Source organism: Rhincodon typus, chromosome 41 (assembly GCF_021869965.1).
Source record: "Rhincodon typus isolate 14 chromosome 41, sRhiTyp1.1, whole genome shotgun sequence".
Taxonomy (NCBI): domain Eukaryota; kingdom Metazoa; phylum Chordata; class Chondrichthyes; order Orectolobiformes; family Rhincodontidae; genus Rhincodon; species Rhincodon typus.
Genome location: NC_063372.1, coordinates 11,595,781 through 11,616,469, shown reverse-complemented (window position 1 = coordinate 11,616,469; position 20,689 = coordinate 11,595,781). Strand labels below are relative to the sequence as shown.

Here is a 20,689-nt window from a genome sequence, read left to right as displayed (position 1 = left end):
AAATTCATGGGAGCACGACCACCTGCAAGCTCCTCCTCCAAGTCTCTCGCTATTCTGAATGTTAGGCTGACTCTTCAATGCAGTACTCAGGAATACTTGTATCTGATTTTATAGCTTTTTTGTTTTCGGTTTTGTACTGGTGTCTTAGCCCTTCCTTGATCCGATCACAAATAACTTATTCATCCTTGTGTGTTTGTAGTATTTTGCTATGTGCAAAGTAGTTGTCATGTCTGCCCATAAACAGTAACTGCACTATATAAATTATGATGTATGAAGCATTTTCAGATGTTTCTGAAATATACTGCATTGTGCAAATGCAATTTTTCATACTAAAAATAAAGACAGTTCCATGTCTAGTTCAGCTAAAACGTTAGGATTTATACAGCTGATAGGTTAGACTGGTTCCCACTGCTGGGGTGACAAGAAACTAGTCTCTTCTATAACAGTTGGGGAAACTTTTTTTTCTCTTTATTCATTCACAAGATGAGGGCATTGCTGGGTAGGCCAGCATTTATTGCCCATCCCTAATTGCCCAAAGGGTAGTTAAGAGTCAACCACATTGCTATGGGTCTGGAGTTATGTGTAGGCCAGACCAGGTAAGGATGGCAGGTTCCTTCCCTAAAAGCACATTAGTGAACCAGGTGGGTTTTTCCTGATAATCGGCAATGGATTCATGGTCATCACTAGATTCTTAATTCCAAATATTCATTGAATTCCAATTCCACCATCTGCCATGGTGAGATTCAAACCTGGGTCCCCAGAATATTATCTGGGTCTCTGGATTAACAGTCCAGCGATAATACCACTAGGCCATCACCTCCCCATGAAAAGATAATGCATGGGTTCTACCTGCAGCTGAAGAAGTACCAATTAGTGGAGTAGTCTGCATTCTGAAGGCTCAGTCCACCCATCCCTCCACCTGCACAACATGCCCATGTGAAGGCAGTCAAACATCAAGTTGTTGACATAGGTCCTCTAACCCCATTAGCCACCTGTCCATAAATTATTAGCAACTACATTGTTCAAAATCAATAAGCATGTTGAACATCTCTCACTCAACTTCGACCTAAGCTGTCAGCTGAAACTCAGCCCTAACCCTATTATTGTATAGTGCCACATATGTTTGGGGTTCTGTACGACAAATTGATGCAATAAACTTTACATATCTTAGTAAAGCTAGAGTATTAACTTCAATAGTACATACAGCATATAGTTGGAATACTACATGACTCCACTTCTAGAAGCAGTAATGTCAAATCCTGACTGTCCGTTTTCTTTCCCTCTCTCTTAGTATGGAAAACATTCCGGTACCTTCGGAGTTTGAGCTGAACGCACTCCTGAACACAGTGGATATGTCTCTCGTAAATTCAACTGAGTTTTAAATGCCTGTCAGCTTAGGAAAGAAGATTCTCAAATGCCAAGTTATGCAGGCGGCTGTTTGTCACAAAAAGGGTTAATTTTGTCAATTGTGAACTTTTGAGCTAAGATTTCTGTTCACTTTTTTTTTGCATTTTCCTGTACAAACTGCAAAATAAGAGCGATTTGCTGTTTAACCAACCAACCAATCTAACCAACTGTTTTAATAGACAAATTTCCTGTCTTTCCCAGTGAGGGAAATATCTACCTCCTTGTGGTGCCTGGTGCAACAGAAATGTTGATGCTAGCTTCTCAATTTCAACAGCATTTTTGTGTGGAGATGCTGAGTGGAGGGCAGGCAATTTTGTTCATACATGGCTGAAGAAACAGTTGGAATGTTTGGAGACCTTGGGTATTTAAAATGGAAATGAAATTGAACATAAATTTTTGTTAGTGTAGGAAACTTGGTAGAATCAAATCTGCTTAAATCCAATGTATTAATGATTCCTATAAGATGTCAGCTCAATTTAGTCCAGAGTGAAGTAAACAAGTTTGTAAGACTGAAAATTGACTTCATGTACTGAGAAGTTGTTGTAGGCTGAGAGTTTGAGATCTATTAATTTTAAGTAGCTAACACAAGCTGATGTGTTTTTATAGCACCTAGCAAATCTGCATAATATTTTACTGATGACTTGTGTTTGTACAAAAAAATTGAATTAAGTATCGCAGATAATGCAAAGTGGAAATGTAGTATTTTATGTGGTATTTGATTGAAATTAACAAGACAATTCAAAGCAATGCAATTTCTCCTAGCCTGAAATAGTTCCCCATCTATTGACAGTCACACTGTAGTGCAAATAAGCAGTTTTTTCTAAGTAAATATTGTAGTGTATTTGCAATTAATCAAAAATCCAAAGTTTCAAATTTCCCTGTGTATTTTAAAAAGTTTAATAATCTGAAATTGAGAATGGTAATAAATTTAGCAATGTAGTTTTAGAAACAGCTGGTAGAACAGAATCTGCTGCAGAAGATTGAGGCAATGACCAGGTCCTTTTACGGTGATTGTTTTTCAAATTTTGCAGGACCAATGTTTTTGAAGAAATCAATTTAATGGGTAAAGATACCTTTTTTAAAATCATTGTGCTAAATTGGTTTTTCAGCAGAATTATGGCAATATTATGTTATGCACATTCACTTTGCAGTGTTATTCAGATGTTAAAATTGGTACACCTGCATAGAGGATATTTTCAAGTGCCCTATTGGAACAGGCTCCATTGCAAGTTAGGATACTTTGAGATTAAAGTGCCTCACAACAGGCTTGAGGTTATTGTTTAGTAGGGTCTGACAGGGATGCCTGAAACCAAATAGAATAAGTGAACAAGTCGTGTCACGGTGGCTCAGTGGTTAGCACTGCTGCTCCACAGCGCCAGGGACCCAAATTCAATTCCAGCCTCGGGCGACTGTCCATGTGGAGTTTGCACATTCTCCCCATGTCTGCGTGGGTTTCCTCCCACACTCCAAAGCTGTGCAGGTTAGGGTGGATTGGCCATGCTAAATTGCCCAGCATCTCGGGATGCGTAGGTTAGGTGGATTAGCCGTGGATTGCAGGGATACAGTAGGTAGGTGGGATGCTCTTCACAGAGTCAGTGGACTTGTTGGGCCAAATGGCCTGTTTCCACACCCACACTAGAGAAATTTCTATGAAATTCTATGAAGTGAATAGATTAATGTGGAGAGCACGTAATTAGTTTCGTTGCATTTTTGTAATGTGCATGTTGAAAAATAAAGCTCTGACAAGAAAACTATGTATCTGGATGCTGTCTAATGTTTAATGTCTAGTATTTAACAGTGAGAAAGTAATAATTCATGGAATAAACAGGACAAGACATTGGTCCAAAATTGACTGACCGGAAATGGAATAGTGGTTAATCAATGTTTTTCACACCAGCAAAAGGTTTGTACAGGAACTCCCCTTGCTTGTCTTGTTGTAAATAAGTGATATAGATCTTTGGGGTTCTGGGTGCTGCACTTTAGGAAAGATGTGATTGTATTAGAGAAAAGTGCAAAAAAATTCATGAAAATGATTCCAGGGATGAGGACCTTCATTTTACGTAGAGAGATGGGAGAGGTTGTCATTGTTTCACTTGGACAAGAGAAGGTTTGATAGATGTATTCAAAATCATGAGAGGTTTGGACAAATTAGATAGGAAGAAAACATTCCCACTCGTGAAAGGATTGAAAACTAGAGAGTATAGGTTGAAGGTAATTAGCAAAAGGAGCAATGGAGATGTGAGAAATGTTTTCACACAGTGAGCAGTTAGGCTCTGAAATGTATTGCCTGTGTATGTGGGGAAGTGGGTTCCATCAGGCATTCGAGGGATTGAATTCTTATCTGAAAAAGAAGAATGTGCAGGATTATGAGGAGGAGCTATGAAAATGGCACTGCATAAATTAGTCTTTCATAGAACCAGTACAGAGACAGTGGGCCAAAAGGCCTTTTCTGTGGAAATCACTTCTGATTATAACGAAATAATTTATTTGGTTAATGTAATGTACACATAAATTAGACAAAAGGAAAAACAGATCATGAAATTATAAATGACTCTTTAATACCACTCCACAATCCCTGCGTATTCTACTCTAGCATAAACTCTACCTGCCCATTTAATCTTATTCCACACAGCATGTACACTCTAACTTTATGGCAGGCTCACCCTCGAGATTAAATGGATAGGTAATATTCTGTATAAATCCTCACCCGTCCTCGGAGGTAATCTGATCCAGAATATACATCTATTTTAACATTTTAGTGATTCAAACTTGGCTTGCTGTCCTCCATGAAGAACATGCCTTTTCCTCCCCTTGGTTGCCCCACTCCATACCTATCCATACAAACTGAATCTGATGCAAAGGCGTGATCTTTAAATGTTTCTGTTTGTATTGTTACATTAGCTCATATGAGTTAGCATGTTTCAATTTTGCTTTCTGGAATACTGGCCTCTATAGACTTCATGGGAGTAATTCCTTGATTTTTTTTTTCTCACAAGATACAGATTTTGTAATCCACTGTATATATGAAATTATAATCTGAAGTGGAATTTTGTGGATCTTAACCCTATAAAAGTCATAAACTAGGTGCTTTTTCACTTTATTATTAATGCGGTTTGACTGTATCTTGTTTTCTGTATCGGTGATGTAACTCATTCTGTTTTGTTTTTTCCATTTCCACTTGCTGTTTTAAGGCACAGGAATTAGTGAATGATGCTAGCGTGTATAAAAGCTGAGAATAAAAACCCTAGCTTTTAGAAAATGCAACATGTCTGTCTTCTTTTTGCCATCAATTTGATTTTGAAGAAATATTCCCACCCTTCTATTTGTCCTCTTATTTCATCCCAGTAAAGAGGCGACAGTAGCAAAGTGGTAATGTCATTGCAGTAGTAATTCGGAGCCCCAGGCTAATGGGACGTAAATCCCGTGACTGCAGGTGATGAAATTTGAATTTAATAATTAAATCTGGAATTTAAAATCTAGTCTAATGGTGACAGTGAAGCCATTGTAGTAGGGGAGGAAATCGGTCCTCCTTACCTGGTCCAACCACAGCAATGTGGTTGACTCCTAACTGCCCTCTGAAATGGCCACTTGTTGTATCAAACCACTATGAAATCCCAAAGAAAAATTAAACCAGCTGGACCATCTAGCATTGACCTAAGTGTTGGAAATGATAACAATGAACCCTGCTCTACTGACCCCTACAAAGCCCTCCTTCCTAACGTGTAGGGGAGAATCCAAAGATCTTCAACAAGAAGATGCAGAGCAAAAGAGTAATGTGGGAGAGAATAGGGCCCTTTAAAGATCAACAAGGCTGTCTGTGTGGAAGCACGGGAGATGGGTGAGATCCTAAATGAATATTTTGCGTCAGTATTTCCTGTGGAAAAGGATATGGAGGCTAGGAAATAAATAGTGATGTCTTGAAAAGAGTCCGCATTACAGAAGAGGAGGTGCTGGAGATCGTAAAGAGCAAAAAGATAGATAAATCCCTGGGACCTGATCAAGTGTATCCCAGGACGTTGTGGGAAGCTAGGGAAGAAATTGCAGAGCCTCTAGCAGAAATATTTTTATCATCGACAGCCATGGGTGAAGTGCCAGAAAACTGGAGGGTGGCTAATGTTGTGCCATCATTTAAGAGAGGCTGCAAGGAAAGCTGGGGATCTACGGACCAGTGAGCCTAATGTCAGTGCTGGGTAAGTTGTTAGAGGGGATTCAGAGACAGGACCTGCATGCATTTTGAACGGCAAGGACAGATTAGTGACAGTCTGCATGGATTTATGCATGGGAAATCATGTCTGTCAATTAGTTTTTTTGAAGAGGTGACCAAGAAAATGGATGAAGGCAGAGCAGTAGATGTTGTCTACATGGATTTTAGCAAGGCTTTTAACAAGGTACTGTGTGGTAGACTGGTTAGTAAGATTAGATTACGTGGGAGAGCTAGCCAATCGGATACAAAGTGTTTCTTGATAACAGACAGAGGGTAGAGGGTTATTGTTCAGAGGAGACCTGTGACCTGCAGTATGCCACAAGGATTAATGCTGGGTCCATTATTGTTTGACATTTATATAATAGAATTTGGACGAGAATATAGGAGGCGTGGTTAGTAAGTTTGCAGATGACACCAAAATTAGTATAGTGGACAGTGAAGAAGGTTATCTAAGGGTTGTAAAGGGAACTTGATCAACTGGGCCAGTGGGCTGAGGAATTGAGCAGGATGGTGTTTAATTCAAATAAATGTGAGGTGTTGCATTTTGGTAAGATAAACCAGGGCAGGATTTACATGGTTAATGGGAGGGCCCTAGAGTGTTATTGAACAGAGACATCTGAAGTGCAGGGTACATAGTTCCTTGAAAGTGGTGTCACCAGGTAAACAAAGTGGTGAAGAATGCATTTGGCACACTTGGCTTCATCGGTCAGAGCGTTGAGTACAGGAGTTGGGATGTCATGTAACAGCTGTACAAGGCATTGGTAAGGCCACATTTGTAGTACTGCTAGGTTGTTTTTTTTTAATATATAGAGGTTTATCAAATCATGAGGGGCATGAATAGCCGAGGGTTTTTCCCCCCAGGATATGGGAGTCAAAAACTAGAGGGCATAGGTTTTAGGTGAGAGGGAAAGATTTAAAAAGGACCCAAAGTGCAACTTTTTCATGCAGAAGGTGGTGCGTGTATGAAACGAGCTGCCAAAGGAAGTGGTAGAAGCTGGTACAATTACGTTTTTTAAAAAAAAAAAACTTCTGGACAGGCACACGAACAGGAAAGATTTAGATGGATGTGAGCCAAATGCAGGCAAATGGGACTAAATAAAAACCAAAAGAGCTGCGGATGCTGTAAATCAGAAACAAAAACAAATTGCTGGAAAAGCTCAGCAGGTCTGGCACCATCCATGGAGAGAAATCAGATTTGACATTTCAGATCAAGCGACCTTCCTCGGAACTATGGGACTAGTTCAGTTTAGGAAATGTGGTCAGCATGGCCGAGTTGGCCTGAAGGGTCTGTTTCCCTGCTGTATGACTCGGTGAACTCCTATATAAAGGGTTAGTGCCAAAATCTGTCTCTGACTAATCAAATAGCAGCCTGATGTAGTCATACTCGTGGAATCGTATCTTACAATGTCCAGACACAACCATCAGCCTCCCTGGATGTGTCCTGTCCAACCAGCTGGATGGACCCACCAGAGCTAACACCATGTCTGAGAGGGTATTACCCTGGAAGCTCTCAACATTGACTCTGGATCCCATGAATTTTCATGGTATTGGGTCCAGTATGGGCAAGGAAACCTGCAGATTTACCACCAATCACAATGCTCCCTGACCATGTGGCACAGTGCCTAGGTATGTCCTGTCTGCAAACTGCAGGACCAATCAAACCCAACCCATCAGGTGCAGGTCACTGCACTTGACGTCAAGGCATTTGACTGCGGCATCAAGTTCCCTGGAAAAATTAGAAACAATGGGGAAAGCTCTCTGCTGGTTGGAGTAATTCCTAATAAAAAGGAAGGTGGTTATGATTGTCGGTCAGTCATCACAATCCCAGGGCATTCCCTGCAGCAATCCTTCAGCGTGGATGTTTTCTGAGTCAACCTGCTCAGAGATTTAATACACGTCTAGAGCAGGTGGGCCTGAAGCGGTCTGTGTCTATATATAAGCAAGGCATGGACAACATCCAGGCTTGGGTTGATAAGTGGCTCAAATGTTGCTTGTCATTGTAAGTGCCAGGCAATGACCATTTCCAACAAGCAAGATTCCAACCACTGACCCTTGACATTTAATGGTATTATCATTGTTGAATCGCCCACTATCAACATCCTGGGGATTATCATTGATCAGAAACACAATAGACCAATCGTTATCAATACTGTGGCTACACGTCCAGTGAGAGGCAAGGAATACTATGGCAAATAACTGGCTTCCTGTCTCACTGAAGCCTGTCCATTATCTACAAAGCACAAGTCAAGACTGTGATTCCATATTCTCTCTTGCCTGGATGGGACAGCTTCAACAGCACTCAAAAGTTCCGCATCATCCAAGATAAAACCGGCAACTTGATTGGCTCTCCATCTGCCACTTCAGCATTCTCTTTCTTCATTCACACAATGGCAGCAATGTGTCATATCTACAAGATGCTCTGCAGCAACTCACCCAGGTTCCTCTGACAGCACCTTTCAAGCCTGTGACTTCTACCACTTAGAAGGGCAAGGACAACAGATGTATGAAAACACCATCACCTGCAAGTTCCCCTCCAAGCATCACACCATCCTGACTTGGAATTTTTTTATTCACTCATGGAATATGGGCTTCACAGACTGGCCCAGCATTTCTTGCCCTGTCCCCAGTTGCCCCTCAAGAAGATGGCAGTGGTGAGCTGCCTTCTTGAACTGCTGTAGTCCATGTGCTGTAGGTTGACCCACAATGTCCGTGGGGAGGGAATTCCAGGATTCTGACACCATGACACTGAAGGGGCGGCGATATATTTCCAAGTCAGGATGGTGAGGAGCTCGGAGGGGAACTTGCAGGGGGCTGGTGTTCCCGTGTGTCTGCGGCCCTTGTCCTTCTGGATGGAAGTGGTTGTGGGTTTGGAAGGTGCTGTCTGAGGATCCTTAGTGAATATATCTTCTGTGTCGCTGGGTCAAAATTCTGTTATTCTCTTCTTAGCTACACTGTGTGGGTGTCCCTGCACCACATGAACTGCAATGGTTAAGGCACCACCTCTAGGGAATTAGGGACAGGCAATAAATGCTGGCCCAGCCAGTTGCGCACATATCCCACGGGCAAATTTTTAAAGATCGCATCATTCAAGTTCCCATTAGAAAGAAAGAAGAAATATCTTCTATTTATAGAGCACCATTCACAACCTCCAGTTGTAACGTTTTTTTTTTAACAATAATTGCACTTGAAATATGGTCAATTATAATGGAAATAAATGGCAACCAATTTTTGCACAGCAGCATGACAATATTCATCTAATTTATTTTAGTTAGTTGAGGGATAAATATTTGCCCAGGATACTGAGGAGAAGTCCCGTTTTTCTTCAAGATAACTACATAAGGGTATTTGTATTATTCTAGGCAGATGGATCTTTGATGCAACATATCTGAAAAATGTGACCTTCACCAGTACACAGTTGATGCAGTACTGCCTATCTGACAGTGCACTGCTCAAGCTGCCTGCTCCTCTCTCTGTACTGACACTGAAAGTCAGTCTAGGCTTTGTAAATTAACTGTGAGCCCAGATGTTGGTATCTACACAGTTTCTAGTAGGAGTTGTGGATAGTGATGGAGTTGAAGCTAACCTGGCTGATTTCTTCCCTGCCCCTTGTTGAAATGGAATTTCTTACCTTCCTGATCTCTCTAGTCTGTGTTATAATAGGCATATGTTTACCAACTGTGTCATTAGGGTTGATTGGTTCTGTTTTGGGGATGTTTGAGACTTCTAAGCTGGTGTTAATGTTGATGTTGTTACTCATCATGTCATGCTTTGATATCGTATGACTTGAAGTTCCTAATTGCAAATTTACTTCGAAACTATTTGCAGTTGAATTAGTGAAAACCTGAATGTAAAATATTGGATGTCCTTTGATAGCTCATCTGGTACAGCGGAGGTCTGTAGTATGTCACAAATCTGATATCCTTAGGTAGCTGGTTCAATTCTGGCTTGAAGGAATATGAGTTTTTTGGGGCTGTTATGATGCAGTGATAGTATCCCTACCTCTGAGCTTGGAGGCCTGGGTTCAAGTCCCACCTGCTCAGAAGTGTATAATAAGGTAGAAAATTAGAAAGTATCTATAAGAAAAGAATGATTATAGTGTTATTTACTACCATTAGATGCAAACAGTGTACCTTATAAAGGTTATTCCCAAATTTTAACGTGAACCACCTTTTTATGATGGAATTGTTTTGTGTGAGAGTGATGAGGCTGCTGTTAAATCTGCAACACTTTCCCAGTGAAGCTTTCTGAATCCTACTGCCCATCAGTTCAGGATACTTGGCCCATTATAGACTCCCTGCTACTTCTATACCTCAATCCAGCTGATTTTGCATATACCAGGAGAGGAATGTGGGAGCTTACTTATGTGCATTTCCCAAATAAGCATAGTCTTAAGCCATGATGTAGGTTGACAGTTACAGTGCAAACTGTCTATGATGTCTTCTTTCAGATGAAACCAATCCCTGTCTGCCCTCTCAGGGATGTAAATCATTTAAAAGATGAGCAAGGGATTTCTGCTAGTTTCCCAGTCAACATTCCTCCCTCAACCACACCACTCAAAATAGCTTGAAGTCCTTGCTATTTGCAGGATGTTCCTGGCCTAGAATAAGTGCCATGTTTGTCAATCTCCATAAGGATGGGATCCAGGCTGGGGAAACTATCTGGAGCTTTGAGGCGAGAGGTTTTGTTTGAAGCATGTTTTCTAAAGATCAATCCCTTCTACACATTAGGCCGTGAAGGATATAGGACGAGCTGGGAGCAGGAGAATGCATTTGATGTGTCTTTTTCTGTCACATGCTAATGAAAGCCTTACCATGGAGTCTGTACACTTTAGCAGGGATGGGCACGATTTCATGTAATGACCCAAAGAATGATGACACTGTCTATCCATCCAGGTATGAATCAGTATTTCCTTTTTCCCTCCAGTTTCACCCACTGGTTTTCTTCTGTTCTGGAGATTTGTTACTTGCTATGATATTCCAGTAACTTGAGCAAGTGAACAGACTTCATGTCTTAACATTGAGGGCCACCACAGCCTTACTTGATCTGTCCTTACTCAAGGCTTTCACCCAAACTGGTGCAGACCTGATAGGCCAAACAGCCTTTCTTTGTACGGTAGACCTCTGACTCTCTGATGTGCTGGAATTTGTCAGAGGTTTGCAATCTAAACAGTAACAAAACACTTCTATTTTGTTTTAATTCAACAAGTGTTCAAAAAAAAAGGCAAATGAATATTGTCTGACACTACTACTGCTTGTTGAAAGATTCCTAACATTACCTGAAACACATTTTGAAGGAGGTATTAGCAAAAGGATACTTCTGAGCAGCTGCAAGCACAGTATTCAAAAGTTACTCCAATACTCGTACAATACTGACAATTAAAGGACTCCTTAGAGCTGGTGGGGGTCAGGGCCATTGCCACCAAAAAATTGACATTAGTCAGCAGAATCAGTTTGCTTGGCTAGTTGTATCTTGCCAAGTTGCATAACAGGAAGCAGCAATGCAATATTAATCTTAATTGGACCAAATACATTTTGTTTTGGAATTGAGCCCAAGGCATTTTCTATTCTAGTTGTGAGTAATGGAAATTTGTAATCACTTCAGATCCCTGTCACATGTAAGATTCAGGCTGCCGCACTTACAAAGTAGCCCATTGGAGATTGCTGGTAGCTAAGTTGACATGGTCCTCCTCACTTCCTCTCCGGTGCCATGCCATATTGATTCACATTTCGGGTTGGGACCCTTCTTCATTTTCTGAAGGAGGGTCCCGACCCAAAACTTTCCTGCTCCTCTGATCCTAACTGGCCTACTCTGTCCCTCCAGCTCCACTCTGTGTTGTCTCTGACTCCAGCATCTGCAGTTCTTGCTACCTCCATGCTAAATTGATGTTTGTTTCACTTTACTGTGTCTGTGTTACTTGTTCATTTCCTGCATCTCCATCCCCCTCCTCAAAAAATACCATAGCAGCTCTTGGCATGTGGGTGACTGATACAGATGTGAATGCAATTTAGTAACAAGATGACTGAACTCACACCTTGTATGAAGGCTTCTCTTTGTTTTAAAAACTTTTGTGTAAGAGATTGAAATGTGTATTTGAGTACACGTGGTTGGAAATAAGCATTTTATATGTCTTCAAATGTACTAATTACCACCCACATCATATTAAGCTAAGTGACTGTCTTTTTATTTTAATTGTTGCTTAGATGGTGACTATACAGAAACAGCAGAGAAGATGGTAGTATATCTGGGTGATACCAAAATATGAAAAATATCATATTAGTCATACTGTACTATCAAAGGGAAGATGTTAGAAGCTATTATTAAAGAAATTCTAGCTGAGAACTCAGATATGTTCAAGCTAGTTGGGCAGAGTCAATATATCTGGGCCAGGAGGATCAAGCGCAAGTCCAACCTTTGATGGATTCATAACACAATATGTCCGAGCATGCTGATTACCTATCATCCATTCTTGTTTTGTTATTTTAATGAGAAGTAAGTCAGTGTTCACTGACTTTATCATTGTAACACAATCCATGTGAGTAAAACAGTGACCTGCAAACATTTCAGGGGATATTCCAGAAAGTGCAGAATATATACATTACAACAAATAACAAAAATTTAAGGGACGGACTTGCCATCCGTGGTTAACTAAAAATGTCAAAGATAGTATCAAACTCAAAGAAAAAGATTGGACAGAATGTAAAAAACAGCAAAGAATTACTAAAAGATTAATAAGGAGGGAAGAATTGGAGAATGAGGGAAAGTTAGCTAAAAATATAAAAACAGATAGGAAATGTTTCTTCAGATTTTTAGAAAAGAGTTAACAAAGTAGGGTTGGTCCTACAGAAAATGAGTCTGGGGAATTAGCAATGAATAAAGAGATGGCAGACAAATTGAACAGATATTTTGCGTCAGTCTGCACTAGAGAGAATACGAGTAACATTCTGGAAATAGTTGCAAATCAAGAATTGAAATGAAGGGAGCGAGGAACTCAAGAATATTACAATTACCAGGAAAGTAGTGCTGAGTATGTTGTTGGAACTGCAAGTTCCCAAGAAGTCCCAGCGTCATGATAGATTTCATCCTAAAGTCATAAAAAAAAAGTAGCTAGTGAGATAGTTGATGAGTTGATTTTAATTTTCTAAAACTCATTAGATTCAGGGAAGGTTCCTTTAGATTGGAAAATAGGTAATCTAACCCCTTTATTCGAAAAAAGATGGAGACAGAAAGCAGGAAACGACAGGGCCATCAGTTCCCCATTGTCATAGGGAACATATTAGAAATTATTATTAGGGATGTTATAACAGGGCGCTTGGATAAATTCAAGGCAATCAGGCAGAGCCAACATGATTTTGTCAAAGAAATCATGCTTAACTAATTCATTCTTTGAAGAAGTAACTTGTGCTGTAAATAAAGGGGAACAAGTGGATGGGTTAATGGTTGAGCGTGTGCTAGAGTATCAGGCAGATGCCCCACATTGGCCCACACTGTTCTTGCAGCAGTGTATCTTCAACATATTGAGGGTACACAGAGGAGAAACGGTTGTAGAATTATGCAGCACAGGAAGCTATTTGGCACATTGCCATGTCAACTTTTTAAAAAGCTTTTCAATTATTTCCTGGGATAGTAGGAACTGCAGATGCTTTTCATTTTCTGAAGAAGGGTCTAGGCCCGAAACGTCAGCCTTCCTGCTCCTCTGATGCTGCTTGGCTTGCTGTGTTCATCCAGCCCTACACCTTGTTATCTCAGTTATTTCCTGCACCCTTTTAAATTTGCTCCTTTAAGTATTTACCTACTTCCTTTATTTTTAAAGTTTTATTGGAATGTGTTCCCACTTATGATTCTAGTAGGACATTGATGTCTTGTTATAAATAAAAATCTCCCACATGCTACTAATCACCTCTTTTGGTGGTGATTTTAAATTGATATTTCTCGTTACCATATCACCAGTGAAAAGTTGTTGTAGCAAAAGCCCTCATAAATTTGACCATCTCATTTAGGTCGCCTATTACCCTATTCTATAAAAAGCCTTGATTTCTGTGATCTTTCCTAATAACTAAAGTTCCTTATACCAGGAATCTCTGATGTGCCCTTTTTATGGACTTGACACTCATTTGGACAATACTTAAATGTGTGCAAAAGAATGATTGGTACAGATCTGACATCACCTCAGAACTGCGATTCTTCCTATCCCCCGAATTCCCTGAGCATTTGTACATATAAGAATCTGAGAAATAAAAACAGGAGTAGACCATTCAGCCCCTTAAACCATCACCCCGTTCAAAAACATCATGGCTGATCTGCCCCAGGTCTCAACTCCTGTTTTGAACCAGCTCCTTATAGCCCTCAACTTGAAGGGTCAAAATCGATCTCCTTCCTTTTTAAACATTTTCAATGATCTAATTCCCACGATTCCCTGGGTAGAGTATTCCAGACATTCACTACTCTCTGGGAGAAGAAATTCCTTTGCATTGTGGTTTTAAATGAGTGTTCCTTTATTCTGGAACTATATCCCCTAGTTCAAGATTTCCCCCACTGGTGGAAACATCGATCCTGTCAACCCCCCTTAGAATCAGTTCTGAAGAAGAGTCATACTGGACTTGAAATGTTAACCCTGATTCTGTCTAGATGCTACCTGACCTACTGAGTTTCTTCAGCACTTTGTTTTTATTTCAGATTTTCCAGCATCTGCAATATTTTGCTTTTACCCCTCAGAATCTTATATGCTTAATAAAAGCCTAATCTGTTTAGCTGTTCTTGATAAGTCAACCCTTTCGTTCCAAGAATTGTCCAACTGAATCTCTTTTGAACAGCCTCCAATGCCAATATATCCTTTCTTTTAAATACAGGGACCAAAACTGTACACCGTACTCCAGGTGCGACCTCACCAATACCCTGAACAGTGGTAATAAAGCTTTCCTTTTTATAAACCTCAACCCCCCCAGCAATGAAAGTCAAAATTCCAACTACCTTAATTGCTTGCTGCGCTTGTATGGTAACCTTTTGTTGTGTTTTATGCACCAGAACACCCAGATCCTTCTGCATAAACTGTGTTTTACTAAATGATTCAGTGTTGCCACACTGAGAAAGAAAAGATCATGATGAGACTGATAAAATGTTGCTCACAGCTCCACTTCATCACCTCTCCCAATGTTACCATAGCCATATCCCATCTAATTGCTTCTATTTCACTCCTGTAACCACAATCCTCTGGGGAAAACAGAGCAAAGTCTTCATTTAGTGCTTTGTCATTCTTTATCCTCCATAAGAAAATTAAATCTCTAACTGATCTGATCAATTTTTACCCATTCATGTACTTTTTATATATTTAGAAAATCCTTTACCAACTCACTTTCTGTGCTGTTCATCTTTCTTCGTACCACCTCTGAGTTTTTAAAATCATTTTTGTTTCTCATTAACATTTCTTTTGTATTGGCCCTAGATTTGTTACCCGCCCTCTTTTTCCAAGACTAACTCTAACTTTAAGCTAATGCTTCAAATTGGATCACTCCCACTTTAAGCACCTGGTCCCCAATTAAACATTCCCAGGATCGGCATGGGTTAGATACAGTGTAAAGCTACCTCTACACCGTCCCCCCATCAAACACTCCCAGAGACAGCACGGGGTTAGATACAGAGTAAAGCTACCTCTACACTGTGCCCAATCCCCCACCATCAAACACACCCAGGACAAGGACAGCAATGGGTTAGATGCAGAGTAAAGCTTCCTCTACAACAAAAACAAAAATTGCTGGAAAAGCTCAGCAGGTCTGGCAGCATCTGTGGAGAGAAATCAGAGTTTATGTTTCGGGTTGAGTGATCCTCCGAACTGCTTCTACACTGCTCAGGACAGGGACAACATGGGGTAGATACAGAGTAACGCTCCTTCTACATTGTCCCCTATCAAACACTCCCAAGACAGGGACAGCACAGGGGTAGATACATAGTAAATCTTCCACTACACTGTCCCCCCATCAAACACTCCCAGGACAGGGACAGCATGGATTTAGATACAGAATAAAGCTTCCTCCACACTGTCCCCCATCAAACACTCCCAGGACATGGAGAGCATGGGGTTAGAGATAGAGTAAAACTCCCTGTATATTAACCCTGATTGGACCAAGATTTTCAGTCTGGAAAAGTCTGCCTGTTCTCTTTTCAGTTGAAATGATGGGTAAGTAAAGAGCATAGAAAGGAAATTGGAGCAGTGTTATCAGAACAGGTATAGGTAAACTGTGCATGTAATGATACAATTTTTAAAAAAATGTTTTTAAAATGTATCTGATAAGGCACTACTGTAACATGTACAGTGCAGCTAAAATTTGCATATACTAATACTTTAATAGAATGAAAACTGTGTACATTGGCTAATGCCAATAAGGGGTGATTCACATATAAATTGCTTTTCCCAAGCATTCCACTTTCATCATACTGAGTAGGATACCACAACGCTGAGCATTATTGACAACCTCCACACATCTCTGTTTTGGGGTTACAGGCAATTTCCAAACAGTTGTCTTCCATCTGATATTTCACAGATGTTTGCTTCTCGCTCTCTCTCTGTCTCTCTCTCGCTCTCTCTCTCTGTCTGCCCCCATTCCTGGTCCTTCTCCTCTGTGACAGCAGTGCTAATGCCTATCATCTGAGTCATCTCTGGAATGTGAGTCATAGTTCAGCACATTAAAAGTTGACTTGAATTGACAAAACTTCCCTTTCTAACAGCTGCGATGGACTTCTTTTAAAAAAATGTTATTTCTTGTGTGGTTTCAAGTCCCTCTTGTCATCTTCATTTTCCTTCCTTCACAGATATTTCGAGGATGTGCATCTGCTATTGACATGCTGTCCCACTAATACTGCTTAAGAGCTAGGTATGAGCTACTGTACAAAATGCTGCCTGGTGTATGGGCAGGGAGCCTGGCAATGCCCTTTGCCCTCTGACCAAGATCAGGAACTCTGTATAACAAAGATCAAACCCTGTGCTCCACCTAAATCTCATGAATTAGAATTGTGCAGATCTATGGGACACCCCCATTCGCAGACAATGAATGGAAAAACCCAAATCTCATTTCCTTCATTTTATATTTACTGAAGCAGTTTACCCATAAATACATCAAACTCATTGGCACAGTGCCCTTATTGCAGGCATAAAAGGATTCATATGATTCCTGTAATTTCCTCTCTAGTTGGTTTTAATTTGTCTCTTTTTTCCTTTCTACCTTACTGTGCTACTACCAGTGGAGCAGATTCACCAGCACCATGAAAGATCCTTTTCAATTGAAGTAATTCTGTACCCTATTTGTTCGTAAAAAACAGTTATGATTGTATTATCAGATCCTTCTGTATGTATTAACACCATTAGTTGTCTTGTTGCCATGACTGCAGTGCTCTATTAACAGTGAATGGCAAATTGGAAGGAACAAGCATTAGTCTTAGATTTATTAATATTGGCAGAGGTTGACTAGAGTGTATCAGCAATCCAACTGTAGTAAAATTAATATTACAACATCTGAACTGTATTATATCTCAGAATGTGTTACAAAAGCTCACTTTTTAGACAGGACAGTCACTCTGTTTATTAACGTCAACTGAGATGGGTTACTGGCAGAAAAAGTGTCTCTGAACAAGGTACAGCCCCACTTCCGCCAACCTGTTTGCCATTTTCTCTCTAGGTTAATGATGGTCAAACCGCTTGTCAAACAAAAACACGTGAATTATGAATTAAGAACAGGAGTAGGCCATTTAACCTCTTGAGCCTGCTCTGCCATTCAGTAAGATAATGGCTGATCTGTTTGTATTGAATTCCATATTCCCATCTACCCCATAACTTTTTGATTCCTCTGTTAGACAAGAATCTGTCCACCTCCACATTAAACATATTCAATGACCCACTTCCACTGCGTTCTGAGACCGAGAATTCCAAAGTCTCACAGCTCTCTGAGGGGGGAAATGAATTCTCATCTCTGTCCTGAAAGGTGTCCTCTTTGTCCTGGATTCACCCACAAGAGGAAACATTGTTTCCACAACCACTTTATCCAGACCAGGCAGGATCTTATACACTTCAATCAAGTCACCCATCACCCTTCCAGTAGAATCAAGCCCGGACTGTGAAACCTTTCCTTATAAGGCAACCTACTTATTCCAGGGATCAATCTAGTAAACTTCCATTGAATCACCTCTAACACATTTCCATCCTTCCTTAAATAAAGAGACCAGAACTACGCACACTATTCAGGATGTAGTTTCACCAATGTCTTGTGTAACTGAAGCATAAAATCCTCAATTTTATTTTCAATTCCTCTCATAGTAAAAGCTAGCATTCCATTAGCCTTCCTGATTATGTGCTGTCCCTGCAAATTAACTTTTTGTGACTCATGCATTAGGACAGCTAGACTCCTCTGCCCCTCAGAATTCTGCAGTTGTTCTCCATTTAAGTAATACTCTGCTTTTTCATTCTTCCTGCCAAAGTCAACACTTTTGTATTTTCCTACATAATACTCCATCTTGAGGTTGTACAGGACATTGGTGAGGCCACTTTTGGAGTACTCTGTGTAGTTCTGATCGCCCTGCTATTGGAAGGATATTATTAAACTGGAGAGGGTTCAGAAAAGAATTACAAGGATGTTACTGGGAATAGAGGGTTTGAGTTATAGGGAGAAGTTGAATTGGCTGGGTCATTTTTCACTGGAGCGTAGGAAGTTGAGGGGTGACCTTATTGAGGTTTATAAAATCATGAGGGGCATAGATGAGGTGAATGACAAGGGTCTTTTCCCTAGGGTGGGGGAATTCAAAATTGAGAGGAGAAAGATTTAAAAAGGACATAAGGGGCAACTTTTTCTTACACAGAGAATGGTTCATGTGTGAAATGAACTGCCAGAAATAGTGGTGGATGCAGCTACAATTACAATGTTTAAAAGACATTTAGAAAAGTTCATGAATAGGAAAGGTTTGGAGGGATATGGGCCAAGTGCAGGCAGGTGTGACTAGTTTAGTTTGGGAACCTGGTTGGCATGGACTGGGTGGACAGAAGGATCTGTTTCCGTGCTGTATGACTCTGTCAGACTTTGGGCCATTCACCTAATCTATCCCTAGCTGTCTGCATTCTTTTAATGTCATCCTCAAAAACCTGACCAAGTTTCAATTAGCAGGCCCCCTGCTTCCCATCTGAATCTGAGATCTGGTCTGAAAATATTCTATCATCCTGTGACTGTCAGCAATCAGATCTTGTCAACAGGAAATTGAAGGAACTGTGAGAAGTCAACCTATTCTATCCTCTGGATTTGAAACCTTGACCTCCAAGAGTATTTGTTTTGTGCTTTAAAAAAAAAACCATGACATCTCTGCAGGGCTGTGGAATCTTACTTTGTCTGTTTATAAATGTGTATATGTGAGATAAAGTGGCTATAGTTTGTCTGCACTGTAGCTTAGTTTGCCACTTGTTTAAAAAATAAATTTGTATATAATAGACAAGTTGCTTTTGAGTTTCTTGAAACAACCTAGTAACAGTCTTGTTTTTCTAGACGACAGTAATAAAGAGAAATAAAATCCCCATTTTGGTCATTAAATAAAACATTTACATGGTATGGAGTAGTGGATCTTCATTACCAGTACACTCCTCCTGTCAGAATCATAATACAAGTTGTTTCTTGAAGATGACAGCTGAAGCTGATCATGTTTTCACCCAAATACCCATGTTCACCTTTCAGCAGAGGTTTTGGTAACTTGTTAGAAGCAGTGCTGCACTGTGCTGACTACCAGTGCTGTCAAATCTGTCCCATTGTTCCTACGTCTGCCTAAAAATGCAGAGGCCAATTGTAACACACTAAATGCCAGTCTGCTTGAGATCAGCTAACTTGTATCTGGGAGTTCTGTGTGGCTTAGTCCCACACACAAGACATTTATCCCTTCAGCCTCATGGACACTTTAGTCTCAGTACGTTTTAATATTTTATATTTGAAAATGAATTGATTCCAACTCTTGATCTCAGGTAACAGTGAGTTTTTTTTTAAATGGAACTGACCATGCCCAGGCACAAGGAGACAACCAGAAATAAATTCTAAAATATTCTTTAATGCACAATATTTATTTTATGGGCAAATAGTGTACATGTTATAAAATTAATCTTCCAGACACATACAGAGACTTACACCTTACGTAGACTAGCAGATATATAATAGAGATCCTTCAGTGCAGGGGTTGCAGGTATAACAGTCCAGGTTATACTGCCAATGACCCTTTATATTCCAAAGCAAATTCAACATTTGGACATTAAGCTAAATTCTATCAAAGAGATCATGTTTTTCTTTAGCTATAGTTATTGACAGTTTGGCTAATATTTATGTCTGAACTGACATTACTAAAAATGATCTGGTCATTTATCTCATTACTGTTTGTAGTAGCTTGCTGTGTGCAAATCAGTAGCATTTCTTATGTTGCTATAGTGACTACACTGTGATGATAATAATAATAATAATAATAGAGAATTTCAAGGGTGGTGAACCTTTGGATTTTCCCCTCCCAGAGGGTTATGGCTACTGCATGGATTCAGGGGAGGGAAAGTGGAGTTATGGGGAGGAAAAGTGGAGTTATGGGTGATGATTAGCATTATTGTACCAAATGAAGCAGGCTCAAGGAATGTATGGGCTACTCCTGCTTCTATTTCTTATGTTCCTCAATGTCTGTAAAGCACATTGGGATGTCCTGAGGTTCTGAAAGGTGCTAAAGAAATGCAAGTCTTTTTGATTTATTTTTAAATGCCTGTACTGGAGTTGATTGAGGAGGTGACTAGCTTATCTTTCTTTCCTCATCTTAATGCTGTACTTTTTCAGTTAGCACCATTAATTGCTCTACTTCCAGTCAGGAAGGTTAAATACCCGTCAAACACCTTTATTGGCATCCTGTACTAGCCTGCTCTTTGTTGATTCACTCTATAGCTAAGCTTCAGTGGAAATCTCATTGTGTAGGGAATTGCAAGCATGGACCTTTATCCTTTCCTTCTCTACCAAACAGTCAAATAGAATGAAAAGCTGTACTACAGAGGGCAAACAGCTTTAAATGTATCCTTAATTTTCATGGATAGTAGGA

The 20,689-nt window shown here is 40.1% G+C and overlaps 2 protein-coding genes across 5 annotated transcripts in view; both read left to right on the top strand.

Annotated features, from left to right (window-relative positions):
* LOC109924857 (signal transducer and activator of transcription 5A-like) overlaps window positions 1–4,668 on the top strand; it is a 50,003-nt gene extending 45,335 nt beyond the window's left edge. The window contains exon 18 of the mRNA XM_048618874.1: window positions 1,292–4,668. Coding sequence (XP_048474831.1) covers window positions 1,292–1,382 — 91 coding nt within the window. The 3' untranslated portion in view covers window positions 1,383–4,668. The remainder of the gene's footprint in view (window positions 1–1,291) is intronic.
* The window catches only part of dnajc14 (DnaJ (Hsp40) homolog, subfamily C, member 14), a 248,787-nt gene that overhangs the window by 109,972 nt on the left and 118,126 nt on the right, over window positions 1–20,689 (top strand). The window lies entirely within an intron of this gene.